Below are 22,290 nucleotides of genomic sequence, written 5' to 3'. Positions count from 1 at the left end.
AGCCAATTATAAAAGCCTAGGGATGCATTTTATTTGGCAGTCTTCTTCTTCCAAGTGCAGGATAACCCCAAGGAGTTGCGGGTTTTTTTCTACCAATTGGGGCCCTCCCTTCACCACCCACTATCCTCTTGCCTAGCAGGCAAAGATTTACCTCGGTGGAAAGGATGATTTATATGAGAACAGTGTCGATTGCACACTGCATTAGGTTAGTTAAAGTGTCTGGTTAGAAAGTCGGGTATTTATAAGTTAGATTTGATTTGTGAAAAGAAAATTGTTCAAACATCCATAACAAATTAAATGAGTGATGAGGTGGTATGATAGTTAAGATGGAGAAACTTAAAGAATTGATTGAATGAGTTTGTGGATTTGAGACTCTTCCATTACAAATTAAAAAAAGATAACAAATTAAAAGTTGAGTCTCACTCAAAGTTTTGAGATTTACTCGTTTAATTTATTTATAAACTATAATATCTATACCTTATCAGTTTAAAAATTATCATTACATTACTTTCATTTATATAATGAATAATAGTCTTATTATACAAAACTCTTACCAAGATATATACATTTCTTTCTCTTATTTATAAGGTTAATGTTAAGCTTTGGTTATAATTGATAGTTTGGTTATTTTTCCTTTTATGAAATTGCGAAGATGAAATGAAAATAGGCATAATGTAACCCCCCACTCATGTAATAATAATTTATAAAGAAGATGGTAGTTTAGTGTGTAAAATTTCAATAAATTCCATAAAGATTAAAAATATTCAATTTCTAGTATCTACATTTATTAAAAAAAACAATCACACACTTTGAAATAATTAACTCCTTCTGTAATCCTTTATAAATTATTCATAACATCATAATGTTACAAACATGAAATATTCACCAACTACTCAACTACGGCATAAAGAAGGAATGAACTTTTTCATGGTCAAACATTCTTTAGTAGAAATGAAACTTCTTTCTTTTTATTTCTCACGGGAACATCCGCAGGTATGTGACTAACTCTTTCAGCGGACATTTTTTCCATTTACAATACGTAGAACCCGATATCTTACTTAGGAGGAATCAAACATGTACCACTTGAATCTAAGCCTGTTTGGTAATAGAAGTGAGACTTTGTTAATGATAAATATTTTTCCAAATTCTCCTATAGTAATTATTTGTTTTGATATTTATCACTTTAATGGGGATGACATAAGAGCACAAGTTTGGAAGTGTGCATCAGAAATTGGAGTATTACGTGGCACAGCCCTACTTTGTCTCTGGTATCCATTTCCCTCTTCACTGAATTCTCCTCTTCTCATTATATTTTCCTCCAATCTCTATTCTCTATTCTCTTCATTACCAACGAAACCATGTCTTCCCTCCTCAGATCTAATAAGCCCAAACTTTTTTCTTCCTCTCTTTCTAGAACCTTCTCTTCTCTTCCCACTTCTACTCCTCGGATCAAACCCCTCCCTACCGCCACCGAAATCTTCCACCGCAACACCGCTACGCTCTCTCCCGGTACTACTTCACTCTATTTTATTATTATCATTATTAGGATATAAATAATAAGACGAATAGAACAAATTGCTCTGGAATTTCGGATCCCTTTCCTGAATAATATAATTATTAGGTTTTGAATCGTTTTATTGTATTTTATTTAGGATTTGCATATTTCATGTTTGATTGAAAGAATTTTGTGATGTTCTGTATATGCTTAATTAATTGTATTGATATGAAGTTATAGTATGCAGTTCAAATTTCTAATAGCTGGTGCTGTTGAATTTTATGTTTTGATTGTTGATTTGATGTTTAATGTCATTTCAGAGAATGAAAATCCTTCCAAGGGAAACTTGACTGGCGAGTTTGGAAAGTTCAACAGTTTCCCTTCTCTCAACAATCCAATCGCTATGCTTCCAAGTGATTCTATTGATAAGATCAATAATCCTCTGGTATGCACCTTTCTCATCACTTCCGTGTGCTTTTGTTCTTTATTATGAACTCACTAGAATATCAATAAACATGATTTATGATAGAGTTTTATAACCTGATTAAATAGAAAATAACCCTGTTGGTAACAATCAATCATATCAGAACGGTTTCTCCAACATTTGAGTGATAACCGAAGACAAAATTGCATAGTTAATTCCATCGCATGTAGTTATCAGGTTTTTGGAGTTTGATGAAGAAAATACCTTGGGCTAGTTTTCCTTTTATTATGCGTGTTATACAGAGTGGTTCTGAGTAATAACTGTTGAAACTTGAAAGGCTCCTATTGTTGTCAATGTCATTGACAATCTATTGCTAAATAATGTAGAGGATGCTTACTGAATTGTGATTTCTTTTGCTTATGTGCAGCATCATTTATTGAGTATTGTTTATTCAAATAATATGACCTTTTATTGCATATTTCCACATGCACATATGAAATTGTGAACTTTTTTTTCTTTAGCTTTAGTGTTATCTTGTCCTTTGATGGCATGGTCGAGGCATGATTACTATGATCATGGATGTAAATCCACTAAGTGCCGCTTTGCATCAAATACAATGTTGACAATCACTATTAATTTAGCTCTGTTGAGTTTCTAATCCCTTGGGATTGTTCACCCATGTCAGGGATACAAGGCTTCTGGACAGAACACCACTGTGCTGGCTGGAGCTGGATATGTTATTGGAAGTTCTAGACTCTGGGCTGCCAAGAGTCCAATGCTACTGGTAAGTACTAAGTTCCTTTGTTATAAATTCATGTGATTTAGTTTATATTTAATCGGCCGATGATGTTTACATTTTCGACAGGGAGCCAATGCTGTGATGGCTAGAAGTCTTCAGAGAAGTGTGGATACTGACACATTGGGATTGACTGGTCATAAACGCTTTATGAGTGACACTGCAGGTACAATCAGTGAGACAAAGACATATGGCCTTCGACCGTTATCTCCTCATCTTCCTCTTTATCAGCCACAACTATCTTCAACACTCTCAATTTTCAATAGAATCTCCGGAGCCCTCTTATCCACTGTCATATTGCTTTTTTATATGATATACATGAAAATTGGTTTGATCAGCCTCAGCTATGATTCTTTCTACCAGTTCTTGTTTTATTCATCAAAACTCAACCTACTTGCTGTTGAGTTATCTGGCTTAGCTCTGTCCTATCATCTGTATGCTGGAATTCGTCATTTAGTCCACAAGTAGTGATGTCAATCCCAACTGATACCTGAACAGTACGATTTGATCCTGAGGTAATTTAAGCTTTTCTTAGATTCAGTCTAGTTTTTTTTTTACAGATAGTTTGTTAAAAACGTTTGCATAGGGTTGAGCCATTTATTCAGCTTTTTGAAAAGATCCTTAAGAACCTGTTCTTACCTTGGCATGTCATATCTTTAGGTGATGCTTGCTTATATGGACGCTGGATGCATACTTCCCATGTGTCACGAACAAATCCATTAAGCACTGAACCTTGTTTAGATGATGTGAATTTGCTTCTGTTTGTTATCAACAAAATACTTTTACAGTTTGGGCCATCACTTCATATGTGTTGAGCATAACTACATTTAGCTTGCATATGGAATCTCAGTGATGTTTTTTCTCTCTTCAAATTGCATGTAATTAACTGTCGGGTTTAATAAATGCATGTCAGATTTTTGGTGACCTTAACATCATCAATTATACGATTGAAGTAGTGTGGAATTTTCTAAAGTGTATATATGTCTGGAAAATTCAGTAAGACCAGCTAACTTTATTGTCAATTATCTGTATCTAAAAATCATTAAAAAATAGTTCTATGTTCGTCCATCAAACAGAAAATGCCTTCCTGGGAAAAATAATTATATGGTGCAGAATTTATTAGAATTGGTCTAGCAACGTCAGCAATGAGTGGAACTAGATAGCTATTTCTGTGTGATAAATGAATATATGAACATAATCACAAGTCTTTAAAAAATGAACATTATCACAACAAAAATCACTGGACAGTTCTAAAGTCCCTCCACAGGCGAGATATGCTTTGTTGCTTCCTATATTATTTCCTTTCGTTTTTCGACATTGTTTCACTTCACATCAATATGATCTTGAAACATGCTTTGAGCAAAATCTCTAGCATTTTGGCTACAAAAACACCGCAAATTCAATTACTCCCATTATCAAGAATTCGTGTTCATTGTCCATTTAAGTTAAGACTGAGCACTCAATGGTCCATTCCTTCAAGATGCCAATCATTTTGCATGAAACTCCAGCGCCTTAATTATGACCCCCTCCTGCTTTTCACTTTATAAGAAATTGGATCACTTTCATCACCTGTGCATATTCTACGGCCATAAATTTTCTCCATGACTTAGGACCCACCAATCTCCAAGATGTTAAAATTTCACCAATCAATTACTTTGAAATAGCTCGTTTGTAGTTATATATGGATATGATATCCTAACACTACCTTTATAAGGATGGCAAAACTATCCCTGCCAAATCTTTGAACATATGTATTCTTATGGATTCGATTTGTTATTAACTACTTTTTTTATATAGTTGTAAATAATACTACCACACATATTGAGCATAATTAAGAATGAAGTGATGTGAAACAGTGCTTCCTGTCCACTGCCAAAAATCATAAGGTTAATTCCACACTTTTCTTCCTTAGTAGTCAAACTAAATCTACTTCAATTATATGGAGTTCAACACATACTCCTACATCAAATTAAAAATAAAATAAAAAGTATCATTGTTTACATAGAGGGATTATTAAATATTAATCGATTCTCTGGAATGCTTTCTAAAGCTGGCCTCCAAGAACTCGTACCCACATTATTATATTCACAAATCTTAGAAACTCCTCCTCTAAACTTGAAAGCACTCAGTAATTGCTCCAATGAAGTGTTATGTTCATCATTCTGGCAACTCAACACCCTTTTAAATTCTTTCTGAGTCATCACTACTTTAATCCTCACAACCCCACTTCTAGAATTTTTTTCACTTCCTCCATCTCCATTTTCTTCACCATCATCATTTTGTATGTTGAACCTTACCTTCTTCTTCTTCTTCATGCCTTGTTCCTTTTGCACTGATTCTTTCAACTTTGACGAGGAAGATGCATTTACCTTCTGAACTTTTGCTACATCACAAGATTCTACATGTGTTCCGTAGTTCTCATGATCCTGTGCTGATATTTTGTTATTTCTCAAGCAGTTTCCCATGTTGGTGATGAAGAATAATGTAACTAAACAAGAAAAACAAATGAAGAGATTATATTCAAAGTGAGTTATAAATACTAAGAGGGGACGAGAAAACACATGGAGAACCCGATTTTTGCGCCGGGTATTCGAAATAAAGTTGAGATTCTCTTGCTTAACAACAACACCAACATCATCCATTATTATGCTTTTGGTAACCCCATTTGTTTAATAATGCTATATATGAACATATTTTTTGGTACATTATATATATTTGCATGCTAATGTAACCGTCTATTTTCTTAAGGATAACAATACGTGTGGAATACAAAAAGTATTCGATAACTTTTGAATTAAAATGATTACTATTTCTTGGAAAGTTACTAGATAAAAGTTTCCTTGTTTTTAAACTAAAATATGTTCAGAATAACAATGTTGGTTTAAGTGATATATGATTGATATTCCCCTTAAGTAATATCTCAGGTTCAAGTCTTGTGAATGAAAAAATATCCGCTAGGAGAGTTAGCCCCACGTACCTATGAATGTTCTCAGCTCGACATGATTGTCTCCGGTGCGAGAATACTCGGGGAAAACAAAAAAAAAACTAAAACATGTTCTTCATAAAAAGATGTGAAATAGGAGTTCCTTTAATTTCGAAATAAAACTATTTTGTTTCTATATTATAAAAAGTTTTGTATCTTCTTTTGATTTTGTTTACATATAGAAATCTATTCAAATTTTCTTCAATGAATCTAATTTGAAAATCAATTTATTTCAATTTAAGGGGTAGTCAATTACAATGCAATTATTTTTGTTAGTTTTGCTATTTCCTAGTTATTAGTGTTTTTCACTAATATCATTTAACTTTTTTCTTAAGGAGTAAATAAAGGTTGAAATTAATAGTACAAAAATAAAATTATATGATTAGAATTGTTGCAAGTCGTATAATCAATAATATAATATAATTGGAAGAATTTTAGTAATGTCCCCCAACAAATATAGGACACAAAAATATATAACCTCACTTGATGGAATAATAATTGGTATATAAGGGTGGGGTTAACTTTTTATTTTTTAAATTTACTAAGACTAACAAGATCACATAATTGTCATTGTGATCTTAAGTAGTAGTAAATAAAGTAAAATGAGTATTTTTATCCAAAATTCTGGGCATTGCTAAAATCCTCCAAATAAAAAAATTAAAAGGACTTGTAGAAGTTAACAAATCCCATAAAATCCTCCAAGTCGGAAATATAAATATAGATTAAAATAAATGCACACATGCTAACATACGAATAGATGTTAGTATATATATTTTTTATAGTGTAATGCATTCCATCTTCAAAGGTAATTAGAAGTATGAATTATTCTAAGATCATTTTTTATAAAGTCGAAGTTATGATGCCTCTAATCACTGCTCAAAATGCGGTACATTTCATTTAGCAACAGAGGAAAACCTTAGTTAACGTAGGGTTTAGGGAATCTACTTAAAGGATATCATAAAAAGGACAGGAATAAGCATTAAGTCAACAAATAATCAATAAATAAAGGTCATCAACAAGGTGTGTAAATTACCATTTCACATTGAATAATCAATCTTATAACTTTTCAAGCCTAATTTCAGTAATTTGTTTTTAACTTGGTACACAATTAATGCTGATTCTAAGTACATTAATTAAAATGACTAGAACTTGCGTAAAGATTAACCCAAAGTTGTCAAACCATTGAAACCTTGGTTTCATGAACTTAAATTTTATTGAAGAAGAAGGAAATTGGTGCATGAAGGAGATATATATAACACAAGGCGCATCTTCAGCTTAAAGAGACCATTTATTCTATAGGCACTGTATTTGGCCTCATTTAATATAAGTGTTGTTAATCTACGTAAGATCTTGCGTATAGAAACAGCAGCAGATAATGCCAGCCATATGGGGCATATCTTCACATGGGATAAGAAATGTTCATTAACTTGTGTATTAATTAATTTCTTACAAAGTTTCATACAATATTTTCGGCCCTTGTAGCTTGATTTGCAGCAATTTGGAGACAATCTCTACTATGCTTGGGATTTGAGATTGTTTCATGCTTGATACAGTAAAATTTTGACTATGGGGTACGTTATTCACAAACTATATTCTATCATTTTCTTCTTGATAAGTTTGAGATGCAAACATCAATAGGGAGCAGCAAAAAATTGTACTGATATGATAAGTGGACTTAATTTGCCACCTTCATTTTTATGAGGGATCGGTAGAAAATCTATAAATGAAAGCATATAAGTTTGAATTAATGTACCCAAAAAAATATAAGTTTGAATTTCGGTCCACGCATTTTTAGGTCTTGTGCCGAAATGAAAATAAATGTCCAAACTTATAAGTTTATTTAATTATGTGAAACTTTGATATCAAAGTTAGTTTGAATAAAAATGAGAGTTCCATGTAAATTATGAAGGCAAAAAAAATATGTGCCCAAGTTTAACAATATTACTTTGAAAATTTAAACACAATTGTTATATTATATATTTATATTTTTTTTGAAAAATCAATAATAATTAAAAATTAATAGGTATAGATGGAATCATAATTATAAATATCTTACACCGCATTTTCACTTATTATTTTTTTGTACTAACAAGAGTATCCTTATATTTAGTTATGGAATTAATCTATTTTGTTGTGTGTGTGGCCTCTCAATAAGCTATTATGAATCGAACTTTTAACCTTTTGATTATCCTAATATTTAGCAAAGTCTTTCACCACTAAACCAATAATTTATTAGTTTTATGAATTGTTTAAATTCAACTTAGAGATGTTAAATATACAGTATATTTTTTAGGATATGGATATTATGGAATATGGGATTAGCTAACCATCACATGGGACATGACATAGCATTCAATCAATCACGTGACCATCCCTCATATTGTGGCTGTCAATGTTATCTCTCTAATGTTTTGTCTGAAACACTCTCAACTCTCAACTCTCAACTGTAACTAGCTGAAAATGGCTCTCTCACATTCCCTTCACTCTTTTTCTTCCATTGCAATTCACCTTTTCATCTTTCTCTCTGCCATTTTTGCATTGAAGCTTTTTCTGTGAGATTCTGAAGCCAGGAGGAACGTGTATACAACTTTTCTTAATGTTCACTTTAGCATTCACTGTCTTGTTTGGTGGCAAGCAACAAATATGAAAGGAGTTCTCTGTTTCAATCTCCTTCTTCGCATTACACTGTTTCTTTTTCTTTTTCTACTGTGTATGTGTTATTGTAAATATCTACATGACCCAGTGACTTTTTGTTATTTAAATTGTCACTTTTAGCTTTTCAATTTTGCATCTTTTTATGGCTTGGTCCTTAAACGAATTTGTTATTATTAATGACACTGCAAATTGTAATAAGCATTGGAATTGCTATTTTGTGATGTAAATTCAGAGTCTTAATTAATTAATTATTATGCACTTCAAATCTGTAAGGAATCTGAAAACTTCAAGGTTCTTCTATTCCAGGAAAAATAAGTTTTGGATTTTTCTCACAAGAAATTTTGATAGTAGAGTTTACTAATATGAAGTCAAGTAAAACAACATATATCTTTGATGTTATGTTTTTGGGTACAAACTATGATGAAATGGGGCAACATTGATCCAATTTACCAAGGAGTTGTTCATATCTTTGCACATTGTGAAATGTCAATGTACTACTGGGAACAATAGCAAAACTCTCAGAAATGTTAACTCTTATTTTTCAATTCAACACACTCACTAGAAGCAGCAAAGAATTGAATATGTCATTCAATTTGACATGCTGTAAATAAATTTGCATGTACTTATAAATTTGGGGCCTTAACCAATGTAGGATAGTAGGAGTATTTCTATTTCATTTTCTTGTAGAAATATCACCCTTAAGCTGAAACTTCCCTCTATGCAGTTATGAACAAGTCTCAGGGTTCTCCAATCAGTGGTGCAATACATTCCATTTCTATCACACCTAAGGTTGATGAGCTGCGTCCAGATATGTCTCCGAGTACACAGCCACAACCCTTTATTCCTCTTTTAGCTCCTTCCCCATTGGGATCTTTCACATATAATTCTCAGCCTAAGTTATCAGGTATGGTATACTTTTTCCTTTTCAGCTTGTCTGTGTCATGTGAGACTAAGCTATGGGATTTTTCATTTACTAAATTCTCATTTTTGCGTATATCGGCCGGCCTTTGACAAGTTAAGTTTGTTGGTGAAATAGAGTGGCTTAGATATGGAGAAGTAAACAGTGAGTTCTCTTATAATGGAGTCATGTCTCAGAAATGTTTTTCACTCCTTGATTCTTTAGTGGATTTTGTCATCCTTGTAAGTTGTAAACTGGGGTACCTCTACAATTATTCCTAGGTTTGTTGTGTCATTAAATCCGTCGCGGCGTCGCCTAATCACTAAATGCATTGGATTGCTAAACCTTTTAGTTGTTGAGATGACATAGAATTCTCTTTTACTTCCAGGCCTATGTTCGTTAAATTTCTCCGCTTCGCAAGATATAATGACCACGACTGCTACTGATTGCTGGACTTCCTTTGCTCCATATTTGGCTAATGTTGTATGTTGTCCTCAATTTGATGCCATGTTGATGACTCTCATAGGACAATCAAGCAAGTACTCCGGCGTGCTAGCTTTGAACACAACTCATGCTCGGCATTGCCTCTCTGATGTTCAGAAGGTCCTGGTTAGTCAAGGAGCAAATAGTGACCTAAAAAATATATGTTCAGTCTATCCAGCGAATCTCACTGAAGCCTCTTGTCCTACTGTTTTTGTTGATGAACTTGAGAGCATTGTCGACTCTTCGAGACTTTTGACCGCTTGTAGAAAAATTGATCCTGTAAATGAGTGTTGTGACCAAGTTTGTCAAAATGCTATAAATTATGCTGCTAGAAAAATTGCCTTGAATGATATGTCTATTTCAGATGGAAACCACAGCTTGCCAAGGCAGACAGCTAGGGTCAATGATTGTAAGAATATTGTCCTCCGTTGGCTGGCTAGTAAACTCGATCCGTCCACCGCAAATAATGTTTTCAGAGGACTTTCAAACTGCAACCTAAATAAAGGTGAGCGGAAACAAAAAGGGAGAAAGAAAGGAAAATGCTTTCCTTACAACATGTTTGATTTTTTACACTTCTGAATAGTTTATTGGAATATAAAGCATACATCTAACATGTTAATGTTCAATGTTTCTTTGCTCAGCCTGCCCGCTAGTTTTTCCAAATGTCACAAGTGTTGTAAAAGAATGCAATGCGCCGATCAGTAACCAAACACCTTGCTGCAAAGCTATCAAAAATTATGTGTCCTATTTGCAAGACCAAAGCTTCATAACCAATCTTCAAGCCTTGAAATGTGCTGCATCACTTGGGAAAGAGTTACAGAAAGCTAATGTCTCCAGTAATGTATATAATCTTTGTCATATAAGCCTGAAAGACTTTTCTCTTCAAGGTTGGCATTGTTATATTTCTATTGCATAGAAAACTAATATTTTACCCTTTCTTCTAGCATTGATACTGATACTTGTCCTTTTTGCAATTTATACTTCATGATCATTGGATTTCTCATGGATGGATCAGTTGGATCACAAGGTATCACTTATAGCAAGAAACTTTTATTGATTTACTGCTTTGCCATCTGCTGAAATGTAAAACAAATTGTACTTTTTCCTTGTTCCCCCTTTTTAAATCATAATTACGGTAAGGAGTAAGTGTGAGTGGGATAAGTCCCACATCGAAGTGGAATTGGCCAAGTGAAAAACATATAAGTGGATAAACACATAAATCTAATGCCTTAAGTGTGAGTGGTGTCCGATCTACTTATTGTATTCCTACTTTGACTCGTTAGTTGCATCCCTGGCTGTTTCGCCTTCCCCGGTAATAATTACAGTAAACTACGTGTGGAAGATGATCCATGTAAGAAGAAATAGGGAAGAGGATAGGAAATTAGAGCGCCTTGAGGTTCATTTCCATTTTACATTCTAGAGTAGTAAGCTCTTTATGTTTCAGAATCTTCTAAAGGATGTATGTAATTTTCCTTGGTGTTGTAACCTCTAAACTTAATCAATCATTTGAATTTCATCTAGAATCTGGCTGCCTTTTGCCGAGTCTTCCTTCAGATGCAGTGTTTGATAAAACTTCGGGGATTGGATTCATTTGCGACCTTAATGACAACATAGTTGCTCCATGGCCTTCAACATTAAACCAGCTTCCATCCTCATGCAATAGAAGTACGTATATGCACCTACATCTATCACATTTTCCCCTTCTACCCCATTGGATTGTGTCTTCCTTCTACTATGACCAAATATTTTATATACCTTCATGCTTAATACTAGTAATAATTGATTTGTTCATCGAACTCATGGCATTGCAGGTACAGAACTTCCTTCCCTTCCTACAGCGGCATCATCGCAAAATGGTAAGAAACATCATTCTCTGTACTCGATTGCTGAAGACTAATTTTTCATGCCTGATACATTCTTAAATTTCAAGGCATTGATAATTGTAATGCAAGGTATAAAAATTATTTGATCATGATTCATGAAAGATGCAGATATCTAATTTGAGGGCCTGTTTCCCTCTTCTTCCTTAGTCATGAATCATTTTATAATTGAAACAAGAGTAAGGAATGATGGAATTAATAAAAACCTATAGAGAATGTAGAAGTCGAACCTGCAAATAAAACAAAATCAAATGGCCCATGCAGGTCTCGAACCTGCGACCTTCGCGTTATTAGCACGACGCTCTAACCAACTGAGCTAATGGGCCAATTGTTTATGTAATGTTTATAAAGTCTAATTATATCATGTTCATGTACATGAGCTTTTGTTTCAAACATCCCACACATAAAGCTTTGATGGAGTAGTACCCTAGGCAACCATAAGGTGTAAGATTATATCATATTGTTGCAACTTACGCCAACCAAAGCCATTTCCTGATAGGTTGGGTATTTTTTTGATACATAAATATATTTCAACAATAATAATAATAAATGGGGTGTCGTGAACCTGCAGATTTAACATTATTAATACAATGCTCTAATCAACGCATTCATGGATACCTATGCAATCTCATTGATTGGTGTCTAATTTGAATTTCATTTTTTGCAGGTCTGTTTATTAGTAACTTGGTTTTACCTCACCTCTTGACCCTACTACTTCTGAAGAGCCTTCTTTAACCTTGCTTCAGGGGTTATTAAGGTAATTTGGATATTATATGAGACTTTATGGAAGGACTAAAAAGTCCTTATTTGTTTCCAACCCCAATATCTTCATATTTTCACTCTTGAATTAGCAAGGAAATTTTACTTAGATTTAGTCTTTCTAGTACACTCTTGATTGCATTGTATTATCAATGCTTCAATATTCTTTGAAAGTGTAATAAGGTATGATTCTTCATCAAGTAAATAATATAAAAAAATGGGATTATCTTAGGTTCTCTCTATTCATTTCCGTTCTATCTTATTTGTCAGTACTCCTTACCACTGTTCACTTGATAATGATGATATTTCACAGTTAGCTCCAAAAAATGGATAAAATTCCTTTATCGTTATCCTCAAGAATCTCACATGAGATATCCAATTCCAAAGACAATATTACTGAATGTGATTCTCCGATTTTAATTATCATTTTTTCACTCTTCTTTTTCCCTAATATTATTTTTAACTCCTTCAGAGCCAACGTGCAAATACTTATAACAAGGCAAGGAAACCAGCAAAACCGGTAGCCAGTAAATTTTTTAATCCTTCCCTGACAAATCCAACGGTTCATAACATATACCCCCGGTGAACATGCATGGTAGGATAAATTTTTTACTATCTAAGGTCGAAAGTTGAATTCTTAGGAATGACACTTGTTGAGAGGGATAATCACGAAATCAAAAGAATTATTTCCTTACAAAAAAAGAAAAGGCAAATAATATCCTTGATAATACCAAAACATCAAAGTGTAAAAAATCTTTAACTTCATTTAATGAAATGTTATTATATTTTACTATCGCTGAGACTTGAGAGTTGAGAGTATTTAAACTTCAAGTTTGCTAATTTGTTAGGGATTATAAACAGTTATTTTGAAATGAGGCAATACTTTAACACACACTTAATTATTTGATAACACTTCTCATAATTTTATGAGAGAAATTTGCTTATAACTTACATAACATGGAATAAAAGTAAACAAAAAAAGTATTTAATATATTAAGAAATTTGCTTAATATATAGTGTAAGTTGGAATTGAATTGAGTAAATTTATATCCAATTAATCGAGCTAATTAAAGAGAGTTTTCTCAACAAATTGTACCCTTTTTGTAGCGCTGGGAATGAAAGGAAACTACTGAGTTAAAATTCTCATAAAAATGTTCAACACTTAAACAAGGTCACAAGCCGCCATGAATGAGATAAGAATAACTTCAATTCGGCTTCTACCACTTTCTAGGCACAACGAACAATAAATACTACAAAAAAGATTAGCTAAATTAATCGTCACTGGTTTCGTCATACGAATATAGTTGAACATGCTTGTCCCTGTCCACGAATCCGTGGCATTTGTAGCAGCCACTGATTAATACCTAGGATAATTTATTACTAGATATTAATTTCAAGAATTTGGTCACTTCCTGCTACAAATCAAAGCAATCATTTTTTACTTAAATACTAATATTAGTATTCAGCTGTGGACTTGTGGTAGCGTATAACTATTGAGTATAATATGTATGAAATTTTATGTATAAAGTTTATACATAGTTAATACTTTATTTACTTTTTGGGAAGTAAATATAAATGGTAAATGATATAATAAGATTGTATATAACTCAGATACTTTTCATACATACACTTTCTGTCATAATTTTATTTTAAATTTTATGTGAACTACTTAAAGTTGGAGGGCAGCAAGGATATCACAAAACTGTATTACATTGAGTAAGAAATATGTTTAATTATTCAATTCTAGCCAAAGCACGCAAGTTTTAGTTGAATTGAGATTGTACCCCTCTATAACAATTCAATTGTGATTGTTAAGGAATTTAAAAAATAGTATACTATTACGCAATCCATTTCATAAAATTTCTTGAATCTAATGTATAAATTATTAAATCATTATCTATACCCAGGTTTACTTTTAATCTTTAACGTTGGTAAGTATTAAATAATATCATTTATAAATTTAATAAATACCAAATAAGTGAGATACAAAATAAATAAATAAAAATGTTTCAATTGTATAAATCTATACTTACTATTATAAAGAAAACTAGTAATCAGACGATTAAAAATAGAATTATACATATTCTACACTTTGATATATATAATTTGTAGTAGTGTGTATAAAAAACACAATAATAATTAGATATTTATATCTCAAAAATATTTAATTTCTACTAAAAACGGATAAAATTCAATACTTACATACAAATAATAAAATGTAGGAATGAAGATTCATATACTCAAAGAGTAAGTTTTTTAAATTTACTCTCTATCATCGTCATCAATTTTATAGATATTTAATGATTTAGATCTATTCACTAATTTAAACAATTAGATTCCATAGAATTAAGGGTTAAAATAAGGAGTAAATTAAATTTTTTTACTCTTCCATCCCTCCCAAAATGTAGATATGATGCTTTGCATTTATTTTGCAACTTTTGGGTGCCATGAGCTCTATCCGTTATCCTTTTCACATGTCTTTCTCAGCCCATTGCAATGTAGCGTCCATTTATTATGCATGTTTGCTATATGATTTACTTACTACTATTATTTAATTAATTTTTTTTTTATCAATATGACTGATGCATAATCATCCATATGAGTAGTGTAACATAAAATTTTGTATATGCATTTCACATTAAAGACACTCAAGTGGATAACTTTTTTTTTGCTACACTCAAAATTTGTATATATATATTTTACATGAAAGACTCTCCGATGACCAAAAGTTTTAGAGTTTAATTCCTAAAAACAAGATTTGGGAAAAATAATTGTACATCCCAAAGTAGATTAGTCTTTATTCAAAGGGTGTGAGAAGATATCGTTGACAGTACCAAAAAAAATTGATATACTTTTAATATTGAGGACATAGTTGGTTGCAAAAGTATACATTTGGAGGAATAACAACTACATAACTCATAATCACCAATCACCAAACACACAAATCACTAAAGTCAAGCACATGGTAATCCATGTTGCCATGTTGTACCTAATCATACATACATTTCAAGTTGTAAACAACTTCCTCTGATACACATAATAAGTACACAAATCCCTCCAATCTCAAAACATCATCATAAGTGGCTCAACCACAAAGCCTCCTTCTACATAATAAAAGGCTTTTGTCCACAAACAAGTGTGTGTTTCCATTCCCTCATGGATTCTAATTCTGTTCATGACCATGTTTCTCAACCTTTGTTAATCCCTAGTGAAATTCCACCCCCTTCAATAACTCAATCATTCAGCTCAAATCATGAATCAAATGGTGAACTTGAGAGAATACTCTCAGACACAAGTGTTCCTCTACTAAAGCGTTTTGGACTTGCTACATGGATTGAATTCAAGCTTCTATTTTTTCTTGCTGCTCCTGCTGTTATTGTGTACCTTATAAACTATATCATGTCTATGTCTACACAAATATTCTCTGGTCACCTTGGTAATCTTGAACTTGCTGCTGCTTCTCTTGGTAACACTGGTATTCAAGTCTTTGCTTATGGCCTCATGGTACTACTCTTTTCTATGTCTCATGCTTCTCTTCTTGAATGTTATATGAGAGATAATACCTAATATGACCCTTCAGAATCCATAACACATGATTAGTGCAGATATTCAAGCACTTAAAATATTAAAAAAATTGAATCAAGACCAACCTCTATGCTTTTATTTACAATTTGTCTTGAAAAAAATATATTATTTTCTACCAAATATTCTCTTCAAATCATTATACCAATTAATATTATAATTTTTTAAAACATCTTGAGATGACTGTGACACTTTATTTGAACACCTCACACAAGATAACTTCTTGAAACATCTAAATAATGTCAGAGAATAACAAATAATAATAATACATAAGTGTGTGAAGGTATAAATATACAGGGTTAATGTTTAATTTTGTTGTACCAATAATATACAATTTGGGAAGAACACTTCAATTGGTCTCAATTTTTTTCTAGCACCATTTTTTCTATGCCCATTTTAGACAATTTGATTATGGACATGCTTCTGTCTAATGATGTACAATTTTGTTTTCTGGTGATTATGATCAATAGTTAGGTATGGGAAGTGCTGTTGAGACACTATGTGGACAAGCATATGGAGCACAAAAGTTGGAAATGTTAGGCATATACTTACAAAGATCTACTGTTCTTCTCACATTAGCTGGTGTTATTTTAACTGTGATATATGCCTTCTCCAAACCAATTTTAATCTTTTTAGGAGAGTCTCCAAGAATTGCATCAGCAGCTTCACTCTTTGTCTTTGGCCTAATACCTCAAATATTTGCCTATGCTATAAACTTCCCTATTCAGAAGTTTCTTCAAGCTCAAAGCATAGTGGCTCCAAGTGCATATATATCAACAGCAACATTATTCATCCACATATTGTTGAGTTGGGTGGTTGTGTATAAAATTGGGCTTGGTTTATTAGGTGCATCATTGGTTTTGAGCTTCTCATGGTGGATCATTGTGATTGCACAGTTTGTGTATATTGTGAAGAGTGAAAAGTGTAAGAGGACATGGAGAGGGTTCACAGTACAAGCTTTTTCAGGGTTGCCAGAGTTTTTCAAGTTATCAGCAGCATCAGCAGTTATGCTGTGTTTGGAGACATGGTACTTTCAAATTTTGGTTTTGCTTGCTGGGCTACTTCCTAACCCTGAGATTGCTCTTGATTCACTTTCCATTTGGTAAGTCATTTTGGTCCCACTACTTTTAAATATTCCAACACATCTCTCTTCTAGTGAACTATATCTCACAATAAAAACATGTTATATCAATTACAAAAATTAAACATTGTTGTTTTTATTTCATTATCATTTGGTGAGACATGATTTGAGTCAATGATATTATAGAATAATATTATCTCTACAACTAAATCCTAAAATTAACATCTATAACTATAACTTTTTATTTGGGTACATAATAAAAGGCCAACAACTTTTCATTCTCATTATTTCTCACTTTCTTTACTGAAAAAGATAGCTGTGGGAATTGATGGTAAGGTGTAGTTATACATATGGCATTATTATACTTTATGTTATGCTTTGTGATGGATATGATATGTCTACGCTTGTGTAGCTGTGTGGAATCACATGCTAATAATTCATTCCCTCTTTGCACAAAGAATCCACAACTTCTTCTGTGAGGGTTAGATTTTTTTCCCATTTTTATCTGATGGCCTAGCTTTCACATTTAAAAAGCAGATAATGAAAATTCGAGTAGGCATGATATAAGACAGTTAAGACAAATATAAATGTAGGGATAAAAACATATAACCATTGTTTGGTTAACTTAACTATTGATATCGAAATTAAGTCAAAGATATGAAGCAAGTAAATATTTAGAGGAAGAGTTTTAGTTTTGTTTGATAATCTGTCCCCAAAACATATTTGAAAGTAGTCAACATATTTGAAAGTAGTCATGTACCAAAACAAATTAAAAAAATGTAAGTGATTAAAATCAATAGCCAATGACTTCAGGAATAGGGATAATAAACTATCCACACCCTTTTGTCATTTTTTACAAGATTCTTTATTGAATTTTAATACATGAATTATACTTTTAAAAAGTAGCTTTATTTTGGAGAAAGCAATCATACATAAAGAAAATGAATGAGTCATAATGATGATAAAGGTTTGAAAAAATACTTTCAATTATTAGCAAATTTAATGCTAATAACAAACCTATGTTTCGGGGAGCAATCGACAAAAATAGACTACTGTACCTAGTGGTGAGATTTAAAAAAATAAAGAAAGAAAGAAATTGAATCAGTCAATGTTGGACGATTTATCATTTGATTTGGACTTTACTAAGTAGGATTCCAATTTGAAGGCCATGACTAACTCACTGATGTAGCAGGTATACGACAACCTTCGTGGCGTTCCAGTAATTGACTAATCCACATGGCACATAAATGCTGCTGGTTGAATTTAATAAAATTAAATGAAAACTTTATGGAAAATTATGAACCCTTTAAAAACATTGTGGAATTGACAAAGATAGTGACGTTCTGATACTTCAATTCTTTCTCAATCGTGCCTCAAAATATCACATAGTTTTGACTTGTTCTACTTAATGGGGTAATCACTAACATGAGGTTCTGAAACACCGTACTCATCAATGAATTGAGATTTGCATGTCACATAAAAAATTATTTAGTGAAAGAAAAAAATGTAGTTGGCTATTATTTAAGATTGTTGAGCACTATAGTATGTGACAACCACAGTTTCCATGTGATGCACTTCAAACAAATTTGAATATCCATGTTCAGTGACCATGCCTTCATTATTGCAGTACTACAGTGTCTGGATGGGTGTTCATGATTTCAGTTGGATTTAATGCAGCTGCAAGGTTAGATTGTTATTTAGATTCTTATTCATTATACCTTTTAAAATTTCATTCATTTTAGTTTGCTTTGATGCTGTATACTCCATGACTTAGTTTTCTTAGTTTTTGCTTGTCATATATAGATATAGAATAATATCAACTGTGTTAGACTCAGACACATAGAGAAACCGAACATGCACTATTATATATCTGAATAACGAGGGAGGTTATTATCACTCCCAAATATTTATATTGGTAGTGAATCTTAACTTTGTAAAATAAAAGACAAAAAATATTGATTAATTAGATATGTGAATAAGCATCTGAAATAACTCCCATAACAATAATCGTATTTATAGGACTGAAATGTTTAACAAAATCATGTAATAATAAAATAAGTACAAATAGTATCCTAAAATGATTATTGCATAATTGAATAGTATCAAGCTAAATCAATCTTGATTTTTTTGTTGAAAATATAGTTTATTTTCAATTAAGCAAGACCTTGTTACATGGTTGATTGAGGTGATACAATAATGATACCCCTTAAATATCTAGCATGTTCTCGCTATTGTAGAATTTCTTCCCGCAAATATTCTTGTGGTCCTAGAAGAAGAAGAAATTCTTTATGTTTTTTCGGTTTTTAGTTGGACGTATGGAAAGAGGTTTTGAACCTAGTTAACCGTGCCAATATATTTTAGTCTACTCCATATGTTTTTTCACATTAAAATATTTATTGTGTGGTACAAAAAAGAACTAGAGTCATCTCATCAATTATAAGAGTGAATTTAATTGTAAAAAAAATACCATAATATATTATTTCCTTTTATCTTTATTATAAAGTACTTCTATCTGAATTACATATACTAATTAATAAGGGTAATTAATTTTTTATTGTTTAAAATATATTATAACTTAAACTTTTATCCCCTAAGTCTCCTTAAAAAGTTCATTATTTTATGAACAAATGACAAATAAAAGAAAAACCAATATAAAATACCTTATAGAAATAGGTCATCAAAATTTTCAAAAAATGTATCTTATAATAATAAATACGAGGAAGGATTAATTTTCAAATGGTGGGTATCTTGAAAACAATTATCATATTATATAGAGCTTATTGTGCATAGTTTTGCCTTTTAGAGCTTATGAAATTTATCATCAACAAAAAAGGAGTTTATGAAATTTCTCTTGGTTTCATTCTTTCATTTGAAAGTTTCTAGCTTAAGTTGGTTATCATAATGAATAACAGTTTATGTGACATGGATGCAGTGTGAGAGTGAGCAACGAGCTAGGAGCCAAAAATCCAAAATCAGCCTCATTTTCAGTATTGGTTGTGACATTGATTTCTTTCATAATATCGGCTATTATAGCACTTGTGGTGCTTGCATTAAGGGATGTTATCAGTTATGTCTTCACAGAGGGTGAAGTAGTTGCTGCTGCTGTCTCAGATCTTTGTCCCCTCTTATCTCTTGCAATTCTCCTCAATGGCATTCAGCCTGTCTTATCTGGTAATTATGCGACTAAGTCTCCCATTTTTTTTGTGGAGCATATTTTCTGTCATATAATATGTATCACTCCGTATGTAATGAGATTTGATTGGTTAGAAAAATAATTGATAATTAAATTTTTAACTCAAAAATGTTTTTTCAATCAATCACAGCTTATATCATATGGAGTAGTGCAGATTCTAGGAGAGAAGATGTAATATATTTTTTCTCTTCTCAAAACTGTATCAGCTATGTCTTCATATCATACTGACTAATTTGTTTGACATGGTTGTTTGTTTTAATTTTTTAAGTTTATTTCAATTTATATGTGTTTATATGACAACCTTATTAATTGTTTATCTCACACGTAGAGTTGGAAACTAATGCATGCAGTATGGAATATATTGTATGTAGGGGTGGCTGTTGGATGCGGATGGCAAACATTTGTTGCCTATGTTAACGTTGGTTGTTATTATGGAATTGGCATACCCTTGGGTTCGGTTCTCGGTTTCTATTTCAATTTTGGTGCTAAGGTATGTTGATAAATGTACATTGGGTGAGAGAAAACTATAACACAATTTGATTATTTTTCTTATGTAAAGAACATAATATATCCTCCTATTAATCCTCTTATCTACAATAGAAATGATATATGCCAAAAGGTGATACTTTAAGGGTTGATGATTGATTTAAAAGTGACATGTGTTACATTTAGGTGGGTATGAGGATTTAGTAGGATGATATAACATTATTCTTTTGGTAATCCTAAAGGTATTTTTACCTTACAAGAAATGAATAATCTCTTTTGGGATACGTGACTGTCGCTCCCAACAAGTATTGCTCATAAGAATTAAAAACTTTGACATTTTAGTCATCCTATATAAATTTAGTAGGTTCTTACACCACTAGATTAATGGGTTGATATTTTAATTAATTAATTTAGCCCTATAATAAATATTTGTATGATTGTTTGAAACCGTTGACTGTGTGTAGGGAATATGGTTGGGAATGCTAGGTGGCACGGTTTTGCAAACAATTATTTTAGTGTGGGTCACATTTCGAACCGATTGGAATAAAGAGGTAAAAACTATTTAGAATCCTCTTTAATAGTGATCATTATTCATTATTCTGTGAGTAATGAGAAAGGTTTACTAATCAAATTATTTTTTGGTTGAAGGTTGAAGAAGCAGCTAAGAGGTTGAACAAATGGGAAGACAAGACGGAACCACTTCTCAAGAACTGAACCACTTTGGTCCAATTACTCCACATAAGTGACACAATATAATGTTATTCCTATTTTTTTCCTAGCAATAATATTCTATACTCCTATTTTATGAAAAATGAAGAAGATAAGAGTGAGTATAATTGAAAATTTCTCTATCTATCTTTCTCTTGTAATAGGAAGGTATAAGCAGAAGCATGAAAATAGAGTATAAAAATCACGAGTTATATCTATATATTTATTTATTTATTGTGTGTATATATATATATTGTATACATATACGTTTAAGGCTGTGTGCAGTCTCACATAAATTAACGAGTGAAATTTATGCAACTATTATTAAAACTCAAAAGGGGAAAAAACCCATTTCATTCTTGAGGTTTCTACCTGGGCCTTTGAAGTTTAGAATTGAGTCTCTGTTTAGCTCAAAAGTGCTTTTTAACCGAATGTTAAAATAATTCAAAATTTATAACTGTTAAAGCCATTTGGAAACCAATTATACAAGCTTCGGCCGATTCTTCAGAATTTGTGCGTCATTTGTGTACAATTAATTAACAAAGTATAGGGATTTATTAAGGTGATTGCTTTAGCACCTCTTAATTAATTTTGGAGGGGGATGGTACCCGTTGTCTATTATTCAATATCATGTTAACGTAGCTGAAGTTGCAGCATCAAATTTAAACATTGAGGCTTACAAAAGGATTTTGAGGGCCGTGTAAGCATTCAGGTTGTTTGAGAGTTGAATTTTAAAGGAAAATTGATAGAAATGGAAGCTTTGAGAGCCGTAAAATATACTTGTGAGATGACTCATAAGCTTTCATTTTCCTCCAAAATCTAACTCTAAGAGTTCGACAATAAAGTTGAGATGTCCACCATGTGAAT

At 32.1% G+C, this 22,290-nt stretch overlaps 4 protein-coding genes and 1 non-coding gene across 7 annotated transcripts; 3 read left to right on the top strand and 2 right to left on the bottom strand.

Moving 5' to 3' along the window:
- Nucleotides 1,247–3,641, top strand: LOC109355214 (succinate dehydrogenase [ubiquinone] cytochrome b subunit, mitochondrial-like). 2 transcript variants are annotated; one of them, XM_019598234.1, is made up of 5 exons: nucleotides 1,247–1,509; nucleotides 1,816–1,940; nucleotides 2,605–2,703; nucleotides 2,785–3,204; nucleotides 3,381–3,641. In XM_019598234.1, exons 1-4 carry the CDS (start codon nucleotides 1,359–1,361, stop codon nucleotides 3,181–3,183), a joined length of 774 nt encoding a protein of 257 aa, XP_019453779.1. In that variant the 5' UTR covers nucleotides 1,247–1,358; the 3' UTR covers nucleotides 3,184–3,204; nucleotides 3,381–3,641. The 2 variants fall into 2 exon arrangements, with proteins under 2 accessions (XP_019453779.1, XP_019453777.1); XM_019598232.1 differs by having other exon boundaries at nucleotides 1,249–1,509; nucleotides 2,785–3,230; nucleotides 3,376–3,641.
- Nucleotides 4,584–5,369, bottom strand: LOC109354090. The gene has a single exon (XM_019596447.1). The coding sequence runs from the start codon at nucleotides 5,355–5,357 to the stop codon at nucleotides 4,713–4,715; it is 645 nt and encodes a 214-aa protein (XP_019451992.1). The 5' UTR covers nucleotides 5,358–5,369; the 3' UTR covers nucleotides 4,584–4,712.
- On the top strand, nucleotides 8,045–12,604 carry LOC109355213 (uncharacterized GPI-anchored protein At1g61900-like). Of its 2 annotated transcripts, XM_019598230.1 has the most exons (9): nucleotides 8,051–8,187; nucleotides 8,257–8,408; nucleotides 9,078–9,257; nucleotides 9,640–10,239; nucleotides 10,376–10,621; nucleotides 10,750–10,761; nucleotides 11,256–11,399; nucleotides 11,546–11,590; nucleotides 12,282–12,604. In XM_019598230.1, exons 1-9 carry the CDS (start codon nucleotides 8,159–8,161, stop codon nucleotides 12,347–12,349), a joined length of 1,476 nt encoding a protein of 491 aa, XP_019453775.1. In that variant the 5' UTR covers nucleotides 8,051–8,158; the 3' UTR covers nucleotides 12,350–12,604. The 2 variants fall into 2 exon arrangements, with proteins under 2 accessions (XP_019453776.1, XP_019453775.1); XM_019598231.1 differs by lacking the exons at nucleotides 11,546–11,590; nucleotides 12,282–12,604 and having other exon boundaries at nucleotides 8,045–8,187; nucleotides 10,750–10,817; nucleotides 11,256–11,362.
- TRNAI-AAU lies at nucleotides 11,867–11,940 on the bottom strand. The gene has a single exon. It is a non-coding gene; the product is annotated as a tRNA-Ile (tRNA).
- On the top strand, nucleotides 15,373–21,547 carry LOC109355212 (protein DETOXIFICATION 40). The gene is made up of 7 exons (XM_019598229.1): nucleotides 15,373–15,877; nucleotides 16,426–17,057; nucleotides 18,664–18,720; nucleotides 19,969–20,207; nucleotides 20,601–20,719; nucleotides 21,180–21,266; nucleotides 21,364–21,547. The coding sequence occupies exons 1-7, from the start codon at nucleotides 15,530–15,532 to the stop codon at nucleotides 21,427–21,429; spliced, it is 1,548 nt and encodes a 515-aa protein (XP_019453774.1). The 5' UTR covers nucleotides 15,373–15,529; the 3' UTR covers nucleotides 21,430–21,547.

This window comes from Lupinus angustifolius, chromosome LG08 (assembly GCF_001865875.1).
Source record: "Lupinus angustifolius cultivar Tanjil chromosome LG08, LupAngTanjil_v1.0, whole genome shotgun sequence".
Classification (NCBI taxonomy): domain Eukaryota; kingdom Viridiplantae; phylum Streptophyta; class Magnoliopsida; order Fabales; family Fabaceae; genus Lupinus; species Lupinus angustifolius.
The sequence above is the reverse complement of the archived record's forward strand: the minus strand, read 5'-3'. Positions and strand labels throughout refer to the sequence as shown.